General features: G+C 43.0%; 1 protein-coding gene across 1 annotated transcript in view; it reads left to right on the top strand.

Moving 5' to 3' along the window:
- The first annotated feature begins 332 nt into the window (after window positions 1-332).
- The window catches only part of LOC126162828 (DCN1-like protein 1), a 38,119-nt gene continuing 20,248 nt past the window's right edge, over window positions 333-18,203 (top strand). The window contains exons 1-4 of the mRNA XM_049919589.1: window positions 333-704; window positions 817-1,030; window positions 1,114-1,282; window positions 1,896-2,109. Of these exons, the coding sequence (XP_049775546.1) occupies window positions 702-704; window positions 817-1,030; window positions 1,114-1,282; window positions 1,896-2,109 (600 nt within the window). The 5' untranslated portion in view covers window positions 333-701. The remainder of the gene's footprint in view (window positions 705-816; window positions 1,031-1,113; window positions 1,283-1,895; window positions 2,110-18,203) is intronic.

Here is an 18,203-nt window from a genome sequence, read left to right as displayed (position 1 = left end):
TTAATCCCTGTAACGTATAATGTGGATGTACTTCACATGAAGAGTTGTTAAGAAACTGGCAATCAAGAAACTTCGAAATGTGCAATTGTAAGCAGTCGTGAAACTTTTAAAATGATATACATTAATTTGGTCTCTAAACATATTAAGAACCTTTAATAACGGTGGCTTGGAGATCGATACAAAGACAGATTATGATACTTTGGCTGCAACGTTTCTATCATCGCACATGAATTTCTGTCAAGAGCCTTATCGGTCGTGTTTCTACCGTCGCTCTGCGATTGTTTGTCAATCATCAATCTTTGGCGTGGCTACCATAGATTACAGACATCATCATAGACTAGCTTATTGTCACTAAACCATCTTTGGCGACTGTGAAGTGTTTTGTACCGTAAATCAGTGAAGAGCACGAATTTTCTAATATTTTGTTTGTTAATCAGTATAGTTTGAATTCAGCAATGTTCTAGTTAGTAGTATCATTTGTGAAAAAATTATTGTTGTGTTTCTGCCGCCCAAACGAAATTTAGTTTATGTTCATATCGTATTGCATCGAAGACAGTAGATACCAGATTAGTTGGGCTTCCCATTACACCGAGAGTCGAAGACTAAATAAAAAACCATCGTGAGGTAGCTGAAACATGTACACATCCCTGTCAAGATCTGTGTGAAGTCATTGGGTCAGCCGGACCGGAAAGTGAGCAACCATGGTAAGTTCGTTTACAACACTAGCCTAATCATAACAGTAAGTTAGGTGCCACAGAGGGACAGCTATAGACAAGGAATACATTTTTTCGTTTCTTTATCATTCTTGTCTTCCAGCACAAATTGAAATCTTCACAGAGAGACAAAGTCAAGAAATTCATAGCTTTTACTCAAACTGGGGAAAATACAGCTATATTTTGCTTATCGCAAAATGATTGGAAGTTGGATTTGGCCTCCGATAATTATTTTCAGAATCCTGATGTATACTTCAGAGAACCGAAGATATCTGTTGACAAGAAGAAGCTGGAGCAGCTATTCTCCAGATACAGAGGTTGTATGCATTTTCATTTCCTGTAGGTTTGTGCCGACCTATTGTTAAGCATAAGAAGTTTCTAATTATTATTCTGTCACCAGATCCATTGGAGCCAGACAAGATGACTGCCGATGGTATTATGAAGTTTTTGGAGGAACTAAATTTATCGCCAGAATCTAAGCTTGTACTAATTATTGCGTGGAAGTTTAAAGCTGCCACACAATGTGAATTTACAAAGGAAGAATTCATGAATGGCATGACAGAACTGGGGTATGCATTGTGATAATCAAGAAACATTTCGTTGTATTTAGCTACTTTAAGAGCAGATTCACAGGTTTTTGTGTTAGATTAGTGTTCAGTTATTCAAAAAGACTGAACTGTCAGGGTAAACGTTCGGAAGTCTGAATTTATTTACAGACATGTGATTTACTTGCTGCTAGCTCCTGTATTAGTTTTTTGAAAATATGTATTTATCTACTGGTATTGGTGACCTTTTTGGGTCACATATTATGATAGACATCGCGTGTGTTGCTGCAGTTTGTCTTTAGTATGACTTCATCTGGAGTGACACAAACAAAAATGGCAACTAAGTTTAAATTGTTTTGCTCTGGTATTTATGGACTTTATGTTTAAATTATATAAATAAGGCAGCCCACAAGTTGTTTTGCCAAAAAAATCATAGAACAACATGTGACCTTTAGTTTTATTTAGAAAAGGGTATGTTGTAGAGTACTGGAATTAACTTCGTATATTATTCATGCTCATGTTTTGTGAGGCATTGTGATTAATGGTTAGTGTTCATAATGACACTGAATTGCACTGTGTTTTAAGATGTGTGTTGAATTTCAAATTCGACTTTGTAATCTGACTTTTTTATTTGTAGGGTGGATAGTGTGGAGAAACTCAAAGCTAGACTGCCGTCACTTGAAAATGAGCTCAAGGATCCATTAAGGTTTAAAGATTTTTATCATTTTACATTCAACTATGCCAAGAATCCAGGACAGAAAGGCTTAGATCTTGACATGGCTATTGCTTACTGGAATATAGTTCTACAAGGAAAATTTCAATTTCTAGATCTGTGGTGTAAGTTTCTGCAGGTAAGTTTTGTTTTGGCTGCCAGGCTTTGGACGCTTCTGTTTCAAGGGAATTATGATAGTGTTCTTGGTTAGCTGTTATCATACTAACACCTTGTATACTGTATAATTGTCCTTGTATGGGGATTTTAGTTTTAAATATCCCTTTGCTGATTTGTTGGTCCTAAATTGACAAAATTTGTGTCTGCAGCTCATCTTTTATTGGTACTGGAAGTGTACTATTCAGTTAGCTGTTGGGGTCGACAGAAGCGTCCGATCTCACGCGTCGGCTTTGACCCGTGACTTAAGGGTGTTGTGGTGTGTGACGTCATTACGGCGCAGAGTTTGGTTTTTGAGTGTGGCGTGTTTGTAGATGTCGTCTTGTTGTGGTTTGTTGTGCCCTCTGGTGGTATGTTCAGGGTTTTCGTTTGTTTGGTGTATTGGGCTCAGTTTGCTGTTGCTCAGTGGCGAGTACTGCTTGCGTATTTTTAAAGCGGAATTTGTATCAGTGAGTTAACGGTTTTGTGGTTTTGTGTGAAGGTTAATGTAGTGATGATAGCTGTACGTCGAGTGGTTTTGTTATTAAGTTTAATCGGTTGTGGTTTTTTGTTCAAGAATGGATATGAAAGACAAGATCAATAGTTCTCGGTTGAGGGCTATGATGGGGGACACAGCTTTAGAGCTGATTAAGTTCCTACAGCTTTTTGGCTTAATTGCTGAGGTGGTGAAGTGCGGTGTGTGCCGTGAACCAATGAAATTGGTTAAAGTTCCGGCCTCTCGGACCAGGGACGGTTATATGTGGCGCTGTCGCAAAGATGACATATGGCTTTCCGTAAGGCGCGGAACCTGGTTCGAGAAGTCTAGGTTGGTCATGCGTGAGATTGTGCTTGTTACATATTATTTTTGTTATAGATCCCCACAGAGTTTTTGCGCGCATGAGACTGGTGTGAGTGAGAGGAGCGTTTTAGATTGGTATTCTTTTTGTCGTGAAGTGTGTTTGGAATTTATTAAGTGCAGGGGTAAGTTGGGGGGGGGGGGCATTGGTTTGTTGTGGAGGTGGACGAGTCACAGTTTGGGAAAAGGAAGTATGGGAGGGGGAAGTCTGTGTCTGGTCTTTGGGTGTGTTTTCAGGGTTGTGGAAGGGAGGTCCAAGGCTGAATTAGTGGGGTTAATTGAGGAATATATAGAGCCGGGGTCCACAATAGTTTCTGATGCTTTTTCTTCTTATAGGGGGTTGGGTGAGAGGGGATTTAATCATTTAGTAGTGAACCATAGTTTAGAGTTTAAGAATTATGAGACAGGGGCTTGTACTAATACAATAGAGGGGATGTGGGGGGCGGTTAAGTCAGTTCTTGGGAGAGGGAAGAGGTGCTCTTCCAACCTTCAGTCTCATTTAGATGAGTATTGGCGGAAGAGTGTCCCAGAGGGCTATTGTATTGTTCGGGTTTTCTTAAGGGCTGTGGGTAAAATGTATAGGCCGAAAGTGGTTAGTTAGGGTGGTCTGGGTAGGTGGGTGTGTGGGTGGCTTATTTTATTGTATAGTATTTGTTAAGGTGGGGGGGGGGAGAGTGTTTGTTTTTTGTTTTAGTTGTGGAGGATCTATTTTGTTGAAATTTTTGTTGAGTTGTAGTATGTGATTGAGATGTTTTTTATGTTGCATTTGGTTTTTGTTTGTGGGTTTTTTATTTTGGGGTCGGGGGGGGGGGGGGGGTTGAGGTGTGGGTGGGTTGGGTTTTTCTTTTGGTTTAGTATTTTTTCGTTGGATTGTGTGTGTGTGTGTGTGTGTGTGTGTGTGTGTGTGTGTGTGTGTGTGTGTGTGTGGTGGCCAATATAGTTTGTGGGGCTGGAACTTTCTTGCGATAAGTTCTCTCTCTCTCTCTCTTTTTTTTTTTTTTTTTTTTTTTTTTTTTTTTTTTTTTTTTTTTTTTTTGTGTATTGGGGTATAGGGAAGTGTTTCATTGAAATTTGTGGCTGTGAAGGTTGGTATTGGTATTGGGAGATGTTTTTGAGTTACATAGGTCAAGGGTAGTGGTCGATCCTAATTTATGGGATTGGGAGCTGCTGTTGAGCTATCTAGTTGGTGGGAAGTGTTTAATCTCAATGTTTGGTGGAGTATGTTGGTTTTTGTAATAGGAGATGGGATCAGGAGCTGCTGTTGAGCTATATAGGTCAAGGGAAGTGTTCGATCCCAATTTATGGGATCGGGAGCTGCTGTAGATCTACATAGGTGAAGGGAAGTGTCCGATCCAGATAATACTGTGTTTTGTGGTATTTGGTGAGTTTTGTGATGCCGATTTTTTTTTTTGTTTTGCATGATTTTGTATGGGCGTGGGTGGCTAAATTTGTTTATATTTAGTTTCTCCCCACCCAAAAACCCCCAATTTCCCACGGTTGTCCCGTTAGTCATTAGGCTTTTTGTGAAACGTGTGTGTTTGTATTTCGATGTATTTTCGGCTTTATGATACATATGCAACGATTTTATATCCGCCATATTGGAATTGTCGTTTATGGTCGTTTCTGCCATATTTGTGACGTCATGGGTCAAAGCCGATGGGTGGGATCGGACGCTTCCGTATTTCCAGCTGTTGTATGAGATTATTAAAGCATGAAGATATTACTTTTGTGTTAAAGTTGAGTGACAGTTGTAAACTATTTTGATTCTGTTCAACCAGATGAAGAATATAAAAGTGCTCACGATGTGACTGATGACATGACAAGTGATACATTGCTGTCCAGTATCGTTTACATGCTCCTTCACTTATGTCTGTAGCATGTTGTTTGATTGTTTTGGGAGTTGTGCATTTATGTTTCATTCAGTCATCTGAAGAATGTGAAGGCAACCAGGTGGAAGTCTTCTGTTTGGTCCTTACCTCAAATAACCTGAAGTGATGATGAAATTGCTGCAGGTGTGGAGAGAGATAGCGTTGCAACCCATATGGTAACAGACATAATTATTGCAATTCTTGTTATGAGTAATAACTTATGTAGTCCATCGTGGTGATTATGTTGAATTGCACTATTGTGCCGTTGTACACATTCCTGTGTTTGTGTGTCAGAGTAGCTCATTTGATACCTTTCCACAATATTCACAAAAGCTGGTTTTACTTTTTGTACCAATGTTTTATTCACCTTGATGCATGTTCAGATGATGCCTTCCTGCCATTTATGGTAGTAATGCGTGGTACCACAGTCACTATATTGAGGGTCTAAGTCACTGTAGTTATTTGTGTGTCCACTCAACCATGCAAATTCTCAGTGTAAAATATGACTATATGCAGACCATTTACACAGTTGCATTTGATTTAATTTTTACTCTCTCTCTCTCTCTCTCTCTCTTTTGTTCAGAAACTTTTCGGTGGTTTAGGAGTAGTTGTCAAGCAACTTTTACTATCAGTCATCTTCAGGTTCAAATACTTGCCTTCTTTCATTGAATGAGAAATGGGTTTTAGCAAAAATTAGTTCTCATTAAATTGTTGAAGTATGTTTTGTCATTTTTAAACTGCGGTTAGTGACAAACTGCAATAATTATTGACAACTCTTTACATAGGCTAGTCTCACAGTACAAGTGTGTCGAGAGTGAACACTGCGTATATCATTAATACACATTTATATGCACTGAACATTCTCATTCAGTGAAGAATATAATTTCATAATACAGTGGTGAGGGAAAATAATTGACTTTAGAAAGGAAAATGTCACAAAAATTGTCATTCATTCAGTCACACACTGTTTTCAGTACAGGCACTTCGTAATAAATTTAGAAAATTTTGTTTTATTTATTGACTGAGGCATAATGTCGAATTCTGGTTGATTGCATAACGCACTTTAATATGTAGGTGCAGAAGTGTCCGTATCTTCAAGGAGATGTAAATTTTTATGACTTTTTCAATCAGCCTGAAGTACTTTAGATGGCTTGACAGTTCTTTACAAACTTAAAATTTCTTGTTGATGCTGTTACTTATCAGTACTGCAAATGCAATGCAAGTTTTTTCTCAAGAAGGGCATATTCAGTTCTCTCCACTGTCCTAACACATCTGAGTCAGTCAGAGATGACCTTGAAGCCACTGGAGTGTTTTAACTATAACTTCCTTCTCATTTCTCTTACATTATTACTGCACATTTCATAAAAATTTTGGTGGAGTGATTGGTGGGCAGTTAGCTTTTTACAGGGTGTATACAACTCGGGAGATCCAGGAAAAACCCGGGCATTTTTTCATCTGGGAGAAATCCGGGAAAAACCTGGGAATTTTTTAGAATTACGGGAATGTTTCATTGTTTTAGTTTTCAGTTAAATTTTTGTGATTTTTGACTGGTAAGAACCAATACTCCAACAAAGGATATTACTGTATCCCACGTCTGCAGGATAGTACTGCAGCAACAAAACATTAACAAGAGGAAGAAAAAATGAAAATAAAACTTTTGTCGGTTTGCTAAAGATATTTGGCTTTTATTAATATTTTGCACTGAGGCAGAAACGAAGTGTTTAATTTCGCACCGTTGGCTAGTCTCAACTGTTCCCTGCATTTCAAGTGCACGTTTTCCATCTTCTAGCTCGCATGGCATTATGCCATAATAAAGAACCAAACATGAGATAATACAGTACTTGTACTCAAGGAAATTTACATCCGAATCTGGACATACGAATGTGCACTTTCAGCCCAATTATGCATTTTAGTATAGTTCACAAAATTCTGATGAACTTGAAGTGTCCTCTGATGTCTTGTTTCTTTTGTGACATAGTGCAAGATCTTTTAATGTTTTACTCGTACAAACATATGGGCTTCCTGTGTCATCGTAGCTGCGCAAGAGCAGTGGCGCCTGTTATCTGGCAACTGCTGAAACGAATCAGTTTCTAACAGGTCGCGGGAAAACATTGCAGATGGTGGTTTGAAAAGTGTTACTTTCAAAGCAAATTTCGTTTCCCACAAGGTGAACTATATGCGGAGTGTATAATGAATTTCTTAAATCACAGAGCGTTTGACTCTTAATTAAAAATCACCTCTTTGAGTATGACCATCTAGAAAAATTTTGAGCCCAGAAGATGACATTTACATCGTTATTAAAAATTTTACTGGCGCATTTGTGTGATATATCTTAAAGTGTAACACGCGCGTAAAAGATCAACATTATATGTGGAAGCTTAGCTTCTCTTGCAGCTTATTAATCTTTGAGACATACAATTATATGTGAAACCTTTGTTTTTCTTGTCGCAACACTGTATATTAATTTAAACCATCAACTTTTCTTATTTGTGTGTTCACGATACTTAAGAGTGATCTTGCTATTGACTGACTACATTACGTGTCCTATGCTGTCATCAGCTGGCGAGATCACATGACATGAGCTATGACTGGTTCACAAAAGCGCGCCGCAATCTCGATTTCAATACCTTGGAAAGTAACATGTGGTGTTTGGTGGAATTTGAATTTATATCTTCGTAACACGAAAATATGCAGTGTGCATATTGAACTCTGATCAAGTGATGTACTTTTCGACAGGTATACGATCATATTCAGCAAATAACTTTTGTTTTCGCTCTCTAGCTCTTGCAGACTGTGTCAAATGGAAAGCGAGCACAGATTTGTGTTCCAGTGTGGCTCCACCTGCTGGATGGAATGGTGGTTGATAGGAGACCATGAAGATGGCTGCTCTAAAGACCAAAGTGGCTGTGGTACAGTCTTCGAACAGCAGGAATATGCACTGGGGAGATAGTGGATCATATCGCTAGACTGGTACACCAGGCTGCCACCAATTCCGTTCCACTGTCTATAACAACCAGCTCAGATGACAACCTGTTCCTTGGTTGAATGAAGTATGTCACTCAGCCATCAGAGCCAGGCACACAGTTTTGCACAAATTCAAACACCGTCCATCTGCACCAAACTTTCATGCCTTCAAGACTCCAAAAGCCCAAGAAAGACAAATGATAAAAGAACAGAAGAGAAACATCTGGAAGGAATTCATAACTTGCATTAAGTGGTCCACTTCCACTACACTAGTTTGGGTATCAGTGAGGACTACTGCTGGTAAGGGTGTTATCACCTTCCTCTGCAGCCTGGCCTAGATATGTAGCCTAGATATGTAGCTCAGGTTTTAGCTCAACATTTTTTACCATTGCTGCATCCTTTGGTCAAACTCCTGAATTCCATATGTTCTGTCAAAGTATGGAAATTGGAAGGCCCCACTTCTTTGTATGGATTGAGGAGAACTACAATTACCCATTTTGCGTATGGGAATTGGCGTCAGCTCTGTCCACGACCAAAGACACTCTCCAGAACTGGATCGGATTCATTATACTATGCTCCATCATGTTATTTGTAGCCAAAGGCAAGCTCCTATCTTCTTTCAGTCATATCCGCATTGATGGACCATACCCCGTTACTTGAGAGGCAGTATTAATTCCCGTATGGAAACCAGCCAAGGATTTACCAACCCTAACAGCTACCAGAGTGTAGCTCTTACCAGCGGTAGGCAGAAGACTCGAGTGCTGCCTCTTCTGGCTCCTCAAATCCCTAAGTGACTTGTGTTGCTCCCAGTGCAGTTTCAGGCACTATCATTGTGCCCTTGACAATTTAATTCTACTGGTGACAATGGTAAGCTAAATCCATTTAGTTGGTCTGTTTTTTTGACGTTGAAAACTTGAAGGTGTAACATCCTTTCCCAATTTCTAGAATGGCAGCTACGTGAATGTCTATTGCTTCTTAGTCAATCCTTCCTCGATGACAGGCTTTTTAAATATTGCATTGGTGATACCATGTCTGACTGCCTTGTTCAGGAGGATGGGGTCCCCCCCCCCCCCCCCCCCCAATGCAGTATGCACAGTGTTGTCTGTTTACAATCACTGTCAGTGGCATTATTTGTGGATGACTTCACAGTGTTCTACTCTTCCTTCGATCTTGCAGTGACAACAAGGCAACTCTAGTTGAGCATCAGATGGCTGGAAACTAGCCCGGTGAAACTAGTTTTAGGTTCTCGCTAGAGAAAACTACTGCATCTACTTAACCATGCTCTTGAAGCTTTAACTAATCAGGGCTCACTATGGGTAAAGTACTTTAAATTTTAAGGACAATATGCAGTTTTGGGCCTATTGACAATAAATTGTGGTTCCTGCACCTGAAAGATCTATGATCCATGAGCATCAGGTTATTGAATGTTATGAAATGCCTCAACAGAAAGGTGGGGGAAATTGGCAAGTCCTGCCTCCTGCAGTTTTATGTGGCAGCATGGTTTATGTATCATCACATACTTCCTACCCCAAGATGTTAGACACTGTCCACCATGAGGGCATTTGGATATCGAATGGAGCCTGGTGGACCAACTCTGGAGCCTGTGTGCAGAGGCTGGTGATCCACCACTTCAGATTTGACAGTGCTATGTCCTTGCTCAACAAGACTTGAAAATATTAGCATAGCCTCACCAGCCTTTGGCATTTAGTGTGGTGGTTCAACCTAACTTTGTGCATTGGCCATACCTGGATGATACACAGCTTTTTATTGCACCGTGAGGACCCACCTTTATGTCGCTGCGGGTCGGCTTTGACGGTGGTCCACATCTTGTTGGACTGCCTGCTTTTAACTCCGCTCAGGCAGACGTTTGCGCTGCCTGATACGCTTCCTGCACTTTTATCAGATGACGTTGCGATGGCAGATTTAGTTTTGAGTTTTATTCATGCAGGTTTTTTTTATTGTTGATCTAAGTGTGTTTCCTTTTTTGTGTTGAGTCTGGCCTTTGGCCTACTATTTTAGACTGGGGTTTTTAGTGTGTTTCTTGGTTGTTGGCTTTTCCTTCTTTGTTTCTGTGGTCGGCCAACCACTGTCACACTTGGTGTGATTTTAATTCCTTTTTTCTGGTCTGTGTCTTTCTTGTCCTGTGTCATCTCTTGTCATCTCCATTGTTTGCTTTTATTCCTTGTGGGTGTTTAAAGTTCTTGGAAAAAGGACCGATGGCCCTAGTAGTCTGGTCCCTTCAATCCCACAAACAAACCAGCCAACCAACCAACTTTCCCACTAATACTCTAATGTATAGGATATAGAGATTCATAAAATATTGTATTTTCTCAAGCATTCAATTTGCATCCATACCCTGGGATAATTCCAGGTGTTTCCAACAAAAACTTGCTTATATTGGTTTCAAACTTTTATTAGGTGCTGGCTCTGTACTGGTTCTAAGTCTTCACACTCCTTAAGCATTGTTGAGTACTATTGGCCTATGGTTATATCTTCTACAAGATGTTCTTCCATCCAGCTTACCACATCATTTTGCTGGTCAATTGATGCTACAGTGGCTCGCCACACCTCTGTCTGAAACTTTCTACTCCTCTGTCAGTTGATCACCCCAAACTTTTACTTTCCTTCTCACTCCCTTGCAACACACTCATTTTCCATTTCTCAATATAAAAACATTGACTTGGCTTTTACTAAGCCAGTTCATTCCCAGCACGATTTTCACTCTTTATCCCAGTTTTGTTGGGAATTTATCCTTTGGATACAAAATTTTATGTCACCATTTTCCTTTACAGTCCCATTGCTAACTCTCATCACCCAATGCAAAATCAGTAGAGTCACTGCCTCCCCATGTTTAATACCTCCATACATGTTGGATCAATTAAACTAATAGGGTTCAGGCAGGTAGGTTTGAGTGGTAAGGTGCTATACAATGACTAAACACAATTATTAGCACAAACAGTATTATTAGGTTGACTTCTACAAAAATAACAAAATTCATCAACATAGAATTTCTTGAAAAACAGATCTGAACATATACAACATTTATCCAGTTAATTTGTTGTACGATATTTTGAAATTAATGAGCAGTGAAGGGATAGGAGAACTAATTAAATAATGTATTTATATGAATTAATTAGTTTCACAAACCCACTGGGGCCTTGAAACAGTAATACCATTTCACAAATGGTCCGTAACTATAACACGAAGATAGGAACAAAATTAAAAGGAGTGTGTACATAATTAAAACACCAATTTAGACAACTAGCAAAAATTGGCGATAGGAAAACACAGGGGGCGCCAATTATACTTTATTAAGTAACCAAGGCTTAATATGCCAGACATTGATTTGATTTGATTTGAACTAGGAGGTAAAAACAAAAATGGCCCCAGCCCACTACTGCCCACACCAGAGCAGAGTTCATTGTGCAGTTTCACTCCCTGTGACTCTAGAAAGGCCAATCAGTACCCTTCAAGAGCAGTATTCAGCCCATTACTAGTTCTTTATTAGACATAATTTCTTCAAGACTTGATGATCTGAATATCCTGCATCTTTTGATCTCCAGCACTTCACATTGGAAGATAGGTGTGGTGCAGTTTCATCACCCTCACCACGTAGCCTGCCCTTAAGGGCTTCCCTCTCTTCACCCATTGTGTGTTGGTGTTTCTTAAAGTTCGCTTGGGCTGTTGTTAGTCCTATGCTACAATCTTTGTAGTGCTTACACAAATTCTTCTCTGTGCACTCCCTGATAGCGGATATTTGTGCTTGGAATACCGTGTGCAGCTACCCTAGTGTGTCTGATCTTTCTATTCGAGGCTGGACAAACACTGTAAACCCCACCCCCAGTGCCTTTGTCTGTTACTGGCCCCTCAGTAAACCAGACTATGTTTCCTGTATGGTGTTCATGATTCGTTCTTCCAGTGGACCGTACTTCCAGTTGTTACATTGAAACGTTTATTGAAGCAGCTGGAAGTTATTGTATAGTCAGCGAGCATTTCCCCAACTGTTCCTATGTTCTCCACATTCCTGATATGTGTGGAATTCTCGATACCCTAAAGGTATCTAGTTATTTCCAGTTCTTAGCCTGTATGCCTCTGCCACTGCCTCCATTGTAATCCAAAGGTGTAATAGGGGCATGTGTAGTGTGGTCTCCATTCCAGCAGTGGGTTTGCTGCTAATTCCACATGTTGAGGCTAAGCAGGCCAATCATTGCAACTTGCCAAGCTCCTTAGCAGACGTCTGTCCTACTTCGTGCCACCATACTGTAGCCACATAAATTATCATAGGTTTTATTACAGTGGTTTAAGTCCAGTACATAATCTTGGGGTTTAGACCCCAGTGGCTTCCACAGGCCATTCTAGTGCTCATAAGAGTAACTTTCACCTTCATTGGAGGGGTCCATGGCAGTTTCCCATCCAGGGTTACTCCTAGATACTTCACTACCCACTCTACAGGTAAAGTTCATCAAGAAGTCTAAGATTCCTGTACTTGTGCTGGATATACTTTGTCATGAATGGTACTACAGTAGTTTTCTTGGGACTGAGTCTTAGATCCTGTTTCCTGCACCAATTTTGCACAATGTTCAGTGCACATTGTGCCATTGTTCTAACAGTACTACCAAATTTGCTAAGTATTACTGTGACTAAGCCATCTACTTAACCCTGCCAAAAGTAGCCTTCTAGTATTTAGCTCTTCTATAAGTTCATTCACTACTATGTTCCTCAGTGGGGGGAGGGGTGGCGACAAAGCCCCTCCTTGATGTTGATCACCATTTTTTCATTCATCATGGTGGATTCTTCCTTTCTTCAATTTAACATCGTCTTAAACCTCCTACATATGGTGGTCGTAATTCCTTGCTCTGCTGCAGCTCTAGCCATGAATCCGAAGGTTGTATTGCTAAAAGCCCCAGCAATATCCAGGAAGATGCAGAGACCAGTTCCTGAAAGTGTTGTACTTTTTCCACCTTCCCAATAAGTTGGAGAAGTACTGTTTCACGTTGTTTGCCTGGTTGATATGCATGTTGGTTTACATGTAAAGGAACCTCTGTTAGCATCCTTTCCCTAACATCAACTTCAACCAGTTTTTCTAATGTCTTTAGAAGGACAGAGGACAGATGATCAGGTCTCGTATCCTCAGCCTTGGTATATGACGTTTCTCCCTGTCCAAAATTACTTCAGGATTGACACTTCAACAGGAGAAAGTGGAAGCACAGCACAGAGTTGACATATGCCACACAGAACACGCTCATAATCTTATATTCATTCAACACGTGCAAAGAGGCAAACTTATTCGCTTGATAAGTATGGAAATTGCATCAATGCATTCTGGGAGAGTTACAATGTGTTTTGATTTTAGTTTTATTCCCCCTGCGGGTCTGAAGGTTAGAATAGGCCTGAGGTATACCTGCCTGTTGTAAGAGGCGACTAAAAGGAGTTTCACACATTTTGGCCTTTATGTGATGGTCCCCTGTAGGCTTTGACCTCCATTCTTCAAAATTTTCCCGAAGAGCAAGCCAATTGGGGAAGGGTGCCTTACATGGTGCATAGTGCCCATCGTGCATTGAGATCTTTAGCCCACTTTCTCGTCGTCGCATTTTCCTGCTCATTCTCCATCTCTTGGGCGAGAACACCTTCCTGGGTGCATTTTCCACCATGCACTATGCAGTGTTGCTTTCTGCATCAACGATGAACATGGACTTCTTTGCAGCTGATATCCAGCATGGTAGCCAGTCTGTTATCGTGGGGCTGCCATGTACCCTGTTGGTTGTAGCCCCCTGACCAGACAGGGATCGCTCTGCTGATGCCTTTGCCATTAACTCCCCACGTATGCCATGGGGTAGATGCCCATCCCCTTGGGGCATCAGGACTTCTGCCAATCGCCATCCTGCCAGGTGGCCTTGGTTGCAGCTGGGTGGCGCCCATGGGGAGGTCCCCTTGGTCGGAGTGGGTGGCATCAGGGCGGATGACACGCGATGAAGTGCATCATTTCTTGCTGGTGGTGAAACACCAACAGTCTCTTAAGCGTTCACGAGCTCAATTCAACACACAGAAGTATGACCCCAAATCATTCCCCTCCCTGGCCTCACCATGGGAGGAACGTCAGGCTAAGGATGGCAGTGGATCTTATTAGCCCCAGTACCTTGTACGTTCGAGAGCTGATGGCAAATCTTTCATGATGATGAAGCCTCAGTTTTTTGTTGAGCATTTAGAGGACAAGTTTGGGGAGGTGGAGGGATTGTCCAAAATGAGATCTGGGTCAGTCTTGATCAAAACAGCTTCCTCTGCCCAGTCACGGATGTTACTCGCTTGTGACAAGCTGGGGGATATTTCTGTAACCATCACACCCCATAAGAGCTTAAATATGGTCCATAGTATCATATTTCACAGGGACCTTCTTTTGCAGTCTGGCCGCCGATTTAGAGCGGCGAGATGTACATTTTGTCCGGCTTGTCCACTGGGGTCCGAGGGATAATCAGGTTGCCACGAGTGCCTTCATCTTGGCCTTTGAGGGTGATATATTGCTCAGGAAGGTCAAGGTGATGGTCTACTGACGTGATGTAAAGCCCTATATCCCTCCCCCGATGTGGTGCTTTAAGTGCTGGAATTTCAGCCATATGTCTTCCTGCTGTACTTCCAGTGTCATGTCGAGGTTGTGAACATCTATCACATCCCAATACCCCATGTGCCCCGCCTTCCATCTGTGTCAACTGCGGAGAGCACGATTCACCTTGGTCACCAGACTGCAGGATTCTCCTGAAAGAAAGGAAAATCATTTAGTACAAGACCCTGGACTGACTGACCTATACTGAGGCTAAGAGAAATTTTGAACGCCTGCATCCTTTTCATGTGACATTGTGTCACGCTGCTGCTACAACAGTTCTGGCATCATCAGCTCTGCCAACCTCTGTCACCTCTCAGGGCCGGAAGACTACACCTACCCCCTTGATTGAGGGGGGGGGGGGGAGCATTTCCCCTCCCTGTTGCTCCTGCACCACCTACTTCGGTAGAAACACCCCCTTCCCGACCATCAGGGACACCCGTCCCCACTTCTAAGCTGGAGAAGTGAAAGTCTTCAGCTTGTCTCGCTAGGAAGGGGCCCCTTGGGTCACTCCCTTCCCAGGTTTCTGCTAGTGGGAAAGATGACACCCACCAGAGGCTGAAGAACTCAAAAGCAGCTGGTCATAGAGCTTCTTGCTCATCCTCAGTCCAGGGGTCATAGAGCTTCTTGCTCATCCTCAGTCCAGGAGACTGAGCCAGTGAAGTCCTCCCAGACAGGGAAACCCAAGGAGCAGCAAGAGAAATCCAAAAAGAAGACCTCTAAGACCAAGAAAATTGCAGTGGCACCCACACCATCGCTACCTACAAGCTCTGCATCTGAGGACGGGGCAGAGATTCTGGCGTCTGCTGGGGACCTAGATCTCACCAGACCCTCAGACACAATGGATATAGACTGCTCAGACAAAAATTCAGTGGCAGGAGGTGACTCTGAGGTGTAAACTGCCTCATTGAATGTTCCATGCCTTCCCAGTCTCACAATGATGTCATTGTGTCATCCTCCAGTGGAATTGCGGTGGTTTTTCCACCGCGTGGCTGAGCTACGGCAACTGTTAACGTTTACACCTGCTGTCTGCTTTGCCCTCCAGGTAACCTGGTTCCCTGCAATGCGGACCCCTGCCCTCCGTGGCTATAAGGGATATTACATGAACTGTAGCGACTATTATTGAGTGTCAGGTGGAGTTTGCGTTTATGTCCTAAACTCGGTCTGTAGTGACACTGTGTGCCTTCAAACCCCTCTTGAAGCTGTGGCTGTCAGAATGACGACGCAGGAAACAACTGTCTGCAATGTATATCTTCCACCAGATGGTGCAGTACCCCTGAATGTATTAGCTGCACTGATTGATCAACTCCCTAAACCTTTCCTACTTTTGGGAGATTTTAATGCCCATAACCCCCTGTGGGGTGGCATCTTGCTTCCTGGCCGAGGCAGAGATGTCGAAACTTTACTGTCTCATTTTGACCTCTGCCTTTTAAATACTGGGGCCACCAAACATTTCATTGTGGCTCATGGCAGTTACTCTGCCATTGATTTATCAATTAGCAGCCCAGGATTTCTCCCGTCTATTCACTGGAGAGCACATGACAACCTGTGTTAGTGACCATTTCCCCATCTTCCTGTCACTGCCCCGGTGTCAGGCTCACGGACGCATGACCAGATGGGCTTCTACCCTGTGGTGCATAGCATCCACTACAGTGGACAGCTGTTAATGGTCGCTTCTTTGGCATTTTCAATCAGTCCTGAGGCTACAAATGCACACAGTTCACTGCAGTGGGCACTCCCTACTGGTGTTGTGTCCTGCATGCGTTTGCAGCCTTGTGACTGATTGAAACCGCCAGAGAATTGACCATTAAAAGTTGTCCACTGCAGTGAAATTCATGCACCACGGGGTTAAGCAAGGCGGACTGGGAAACTTTCACCACTGCTGTCACCATTCGCCCCCACACAGTAACATCAATATCATGTTTGGGCAGGTGACTACAGTAATTGTTTCTGCGGCAGAAAACACGATCCCTTGCTCTTTAGGGTGCTCACGGCGTAAGGCAGTCCCTTGGTGGTCGCCGGAAGCCGCTGAAGCAATTAAGGAGTGTCGGCAAGCTCTATATTGGCATAAGTGGCACCCTTCCCTGGAGCATCTCATAGCCTTTAAACGGCTCCGTGCCCGCGTTCGCCAACTCATCAAACGATGGAAGCAGGAGTGTTGGGAGACATACGTCTTGACCATTGGGTGCCATACGTCACCTTCCTGAGTCTGGGCAAAGATCAAAAGTCTTTTCGGGTACCAGACCCCACCAAGTGTTCCCGGTGTTACCATAAGGGTTGTGTTATCTACCAACGCAAATGCGATTGCCGAGCCTCTGCATAGGAGAATTACCCCTCAGCCTTTTGCACTCTCAAACGGCAGCTGGAAGGGAAAGTCCTCTCATTTACTACATGCCTCAGTGAATCCCATAATGCCCCATTTACAGAGTGGGATCTCCTCAGTGCCCTTGCACATTGTCCCGACACAGCTCCTGCGCCTGATCGGATCCACAGCCAGATGATTAATATCTCTCTTCACAAGTGACATATCCTCGTCATCTTCAACCAGGTGTGGTACGAAGGCATCTTTCTATTGCAATGGCTGGAGAGCATGTTCATTCCGGTGCTCAAACCTGGTAAAAACCTGCTTGATATTGGATAGCTATCAGCCCATCAGCCTCACCAACGTTCTTTGTAAACTGCTGGAACATATGGTGTGTCGACGGTTGGGTGGGGTCCTGGAGTCACGTGGCCTACTGGTTCCATGTCAGGGCGGCTTCCGCCAGGGTTGCTCTACTACTAATAATCTTTTGTCCCATGAGTCTGCCATCTGAACAGCCTTTTCCAGACGCCAGCACCTGGTTGCCATCTTTTTTGACTTACATAAAGCATATGACACAACCTGGCGACATCATATCCTTGCCACATTGTATGAGTGGGGTCTCCGGGACTGGCTTTCAATTTTTATCCAAAACTTCCTGTCACTCCATACTTTCCATGTCCAAGTTGGTGCCTCCCATAGTTCCATCCATATCCAGGAGAATTGAGTCCCTCAGGGCTCTGTATTGAGTCTCTCTGCAGTTTTCTGCCATGAAGATGTGTGTCATGCATTTCTGTCATGCATTTTGCTCTCCCTGGGGTCCATTCACATACACCTCCATGGTGTAGCTGTAGGCCGAAGCTTCGCCTGGACCTTTCGCGTGGCCCTAAGGACTCCATTAACCCTGCAGCTCTCCGCTGTCACTTCCTCTCGATTCTTGGAGTGTTCCGAGGCTCTGAAGTGGTTTACACCGACGGCTCGGTGGCTAATGGTAATGCTGGCTTCACCTTTGTCCACAGAGGCCATATTGAACAGCATTCCTTGCCCGATGGCTGCAGTGTATTCACTGCGGAGCTGTTGGCCGTATCTTGTGCACTTCAGTATATCCGTTCATGCCCCTAGGAATCGTTTCTTCTGTGTACTGACTTCTTGAGCAGTCTACAAGCTATGGACCAGTGCTACCCTCGCCCTCTTTTGGTGCCGTCCATCCAGGAGTCCATCTATGCCCTTGACCGGTCCCGGTGTTCAGTGGTGTTTGTGTGGACCCCAGGACATGTCGACATCCCAGGCAACAAACTTGCCGACAGGCTGGCCAAACAGGCTATGTGGAAACCGCTTCTGGAGATGGGCATCTCTGAACCTGACCTGTATTCTGACTTACACCACAGTGTTTTTTGGCTTTGGGAGACAGAGTGGCATAACAGTACGCACAACAAACTGTGTGTCATTAAGGAGACTACGAATGTGTGGAAGTCTTCCTTGCGAGCCTGTAGCAGGG

This window comes from Schistocerca cancellata, chromosome 2 (assembly GCF_023864275.1).
Source record: "Schistocerca cancellata isolate TAMUIC-IGC-003103 chromosome 2, iqSchCanc2.1, whole genome shotgun sequence".
Classification (NCBI taxonomy): Eukaryota; Metazoa; Arthropoda; class Insecta; order Orthoptera; family Acrididae; genus Schistocerca; species Schistocerca cancellata.
Note: the sequence above shows the minus strand (reverse complement) of the source record. Positions and strands in the feature narration are given on the sequence as shown.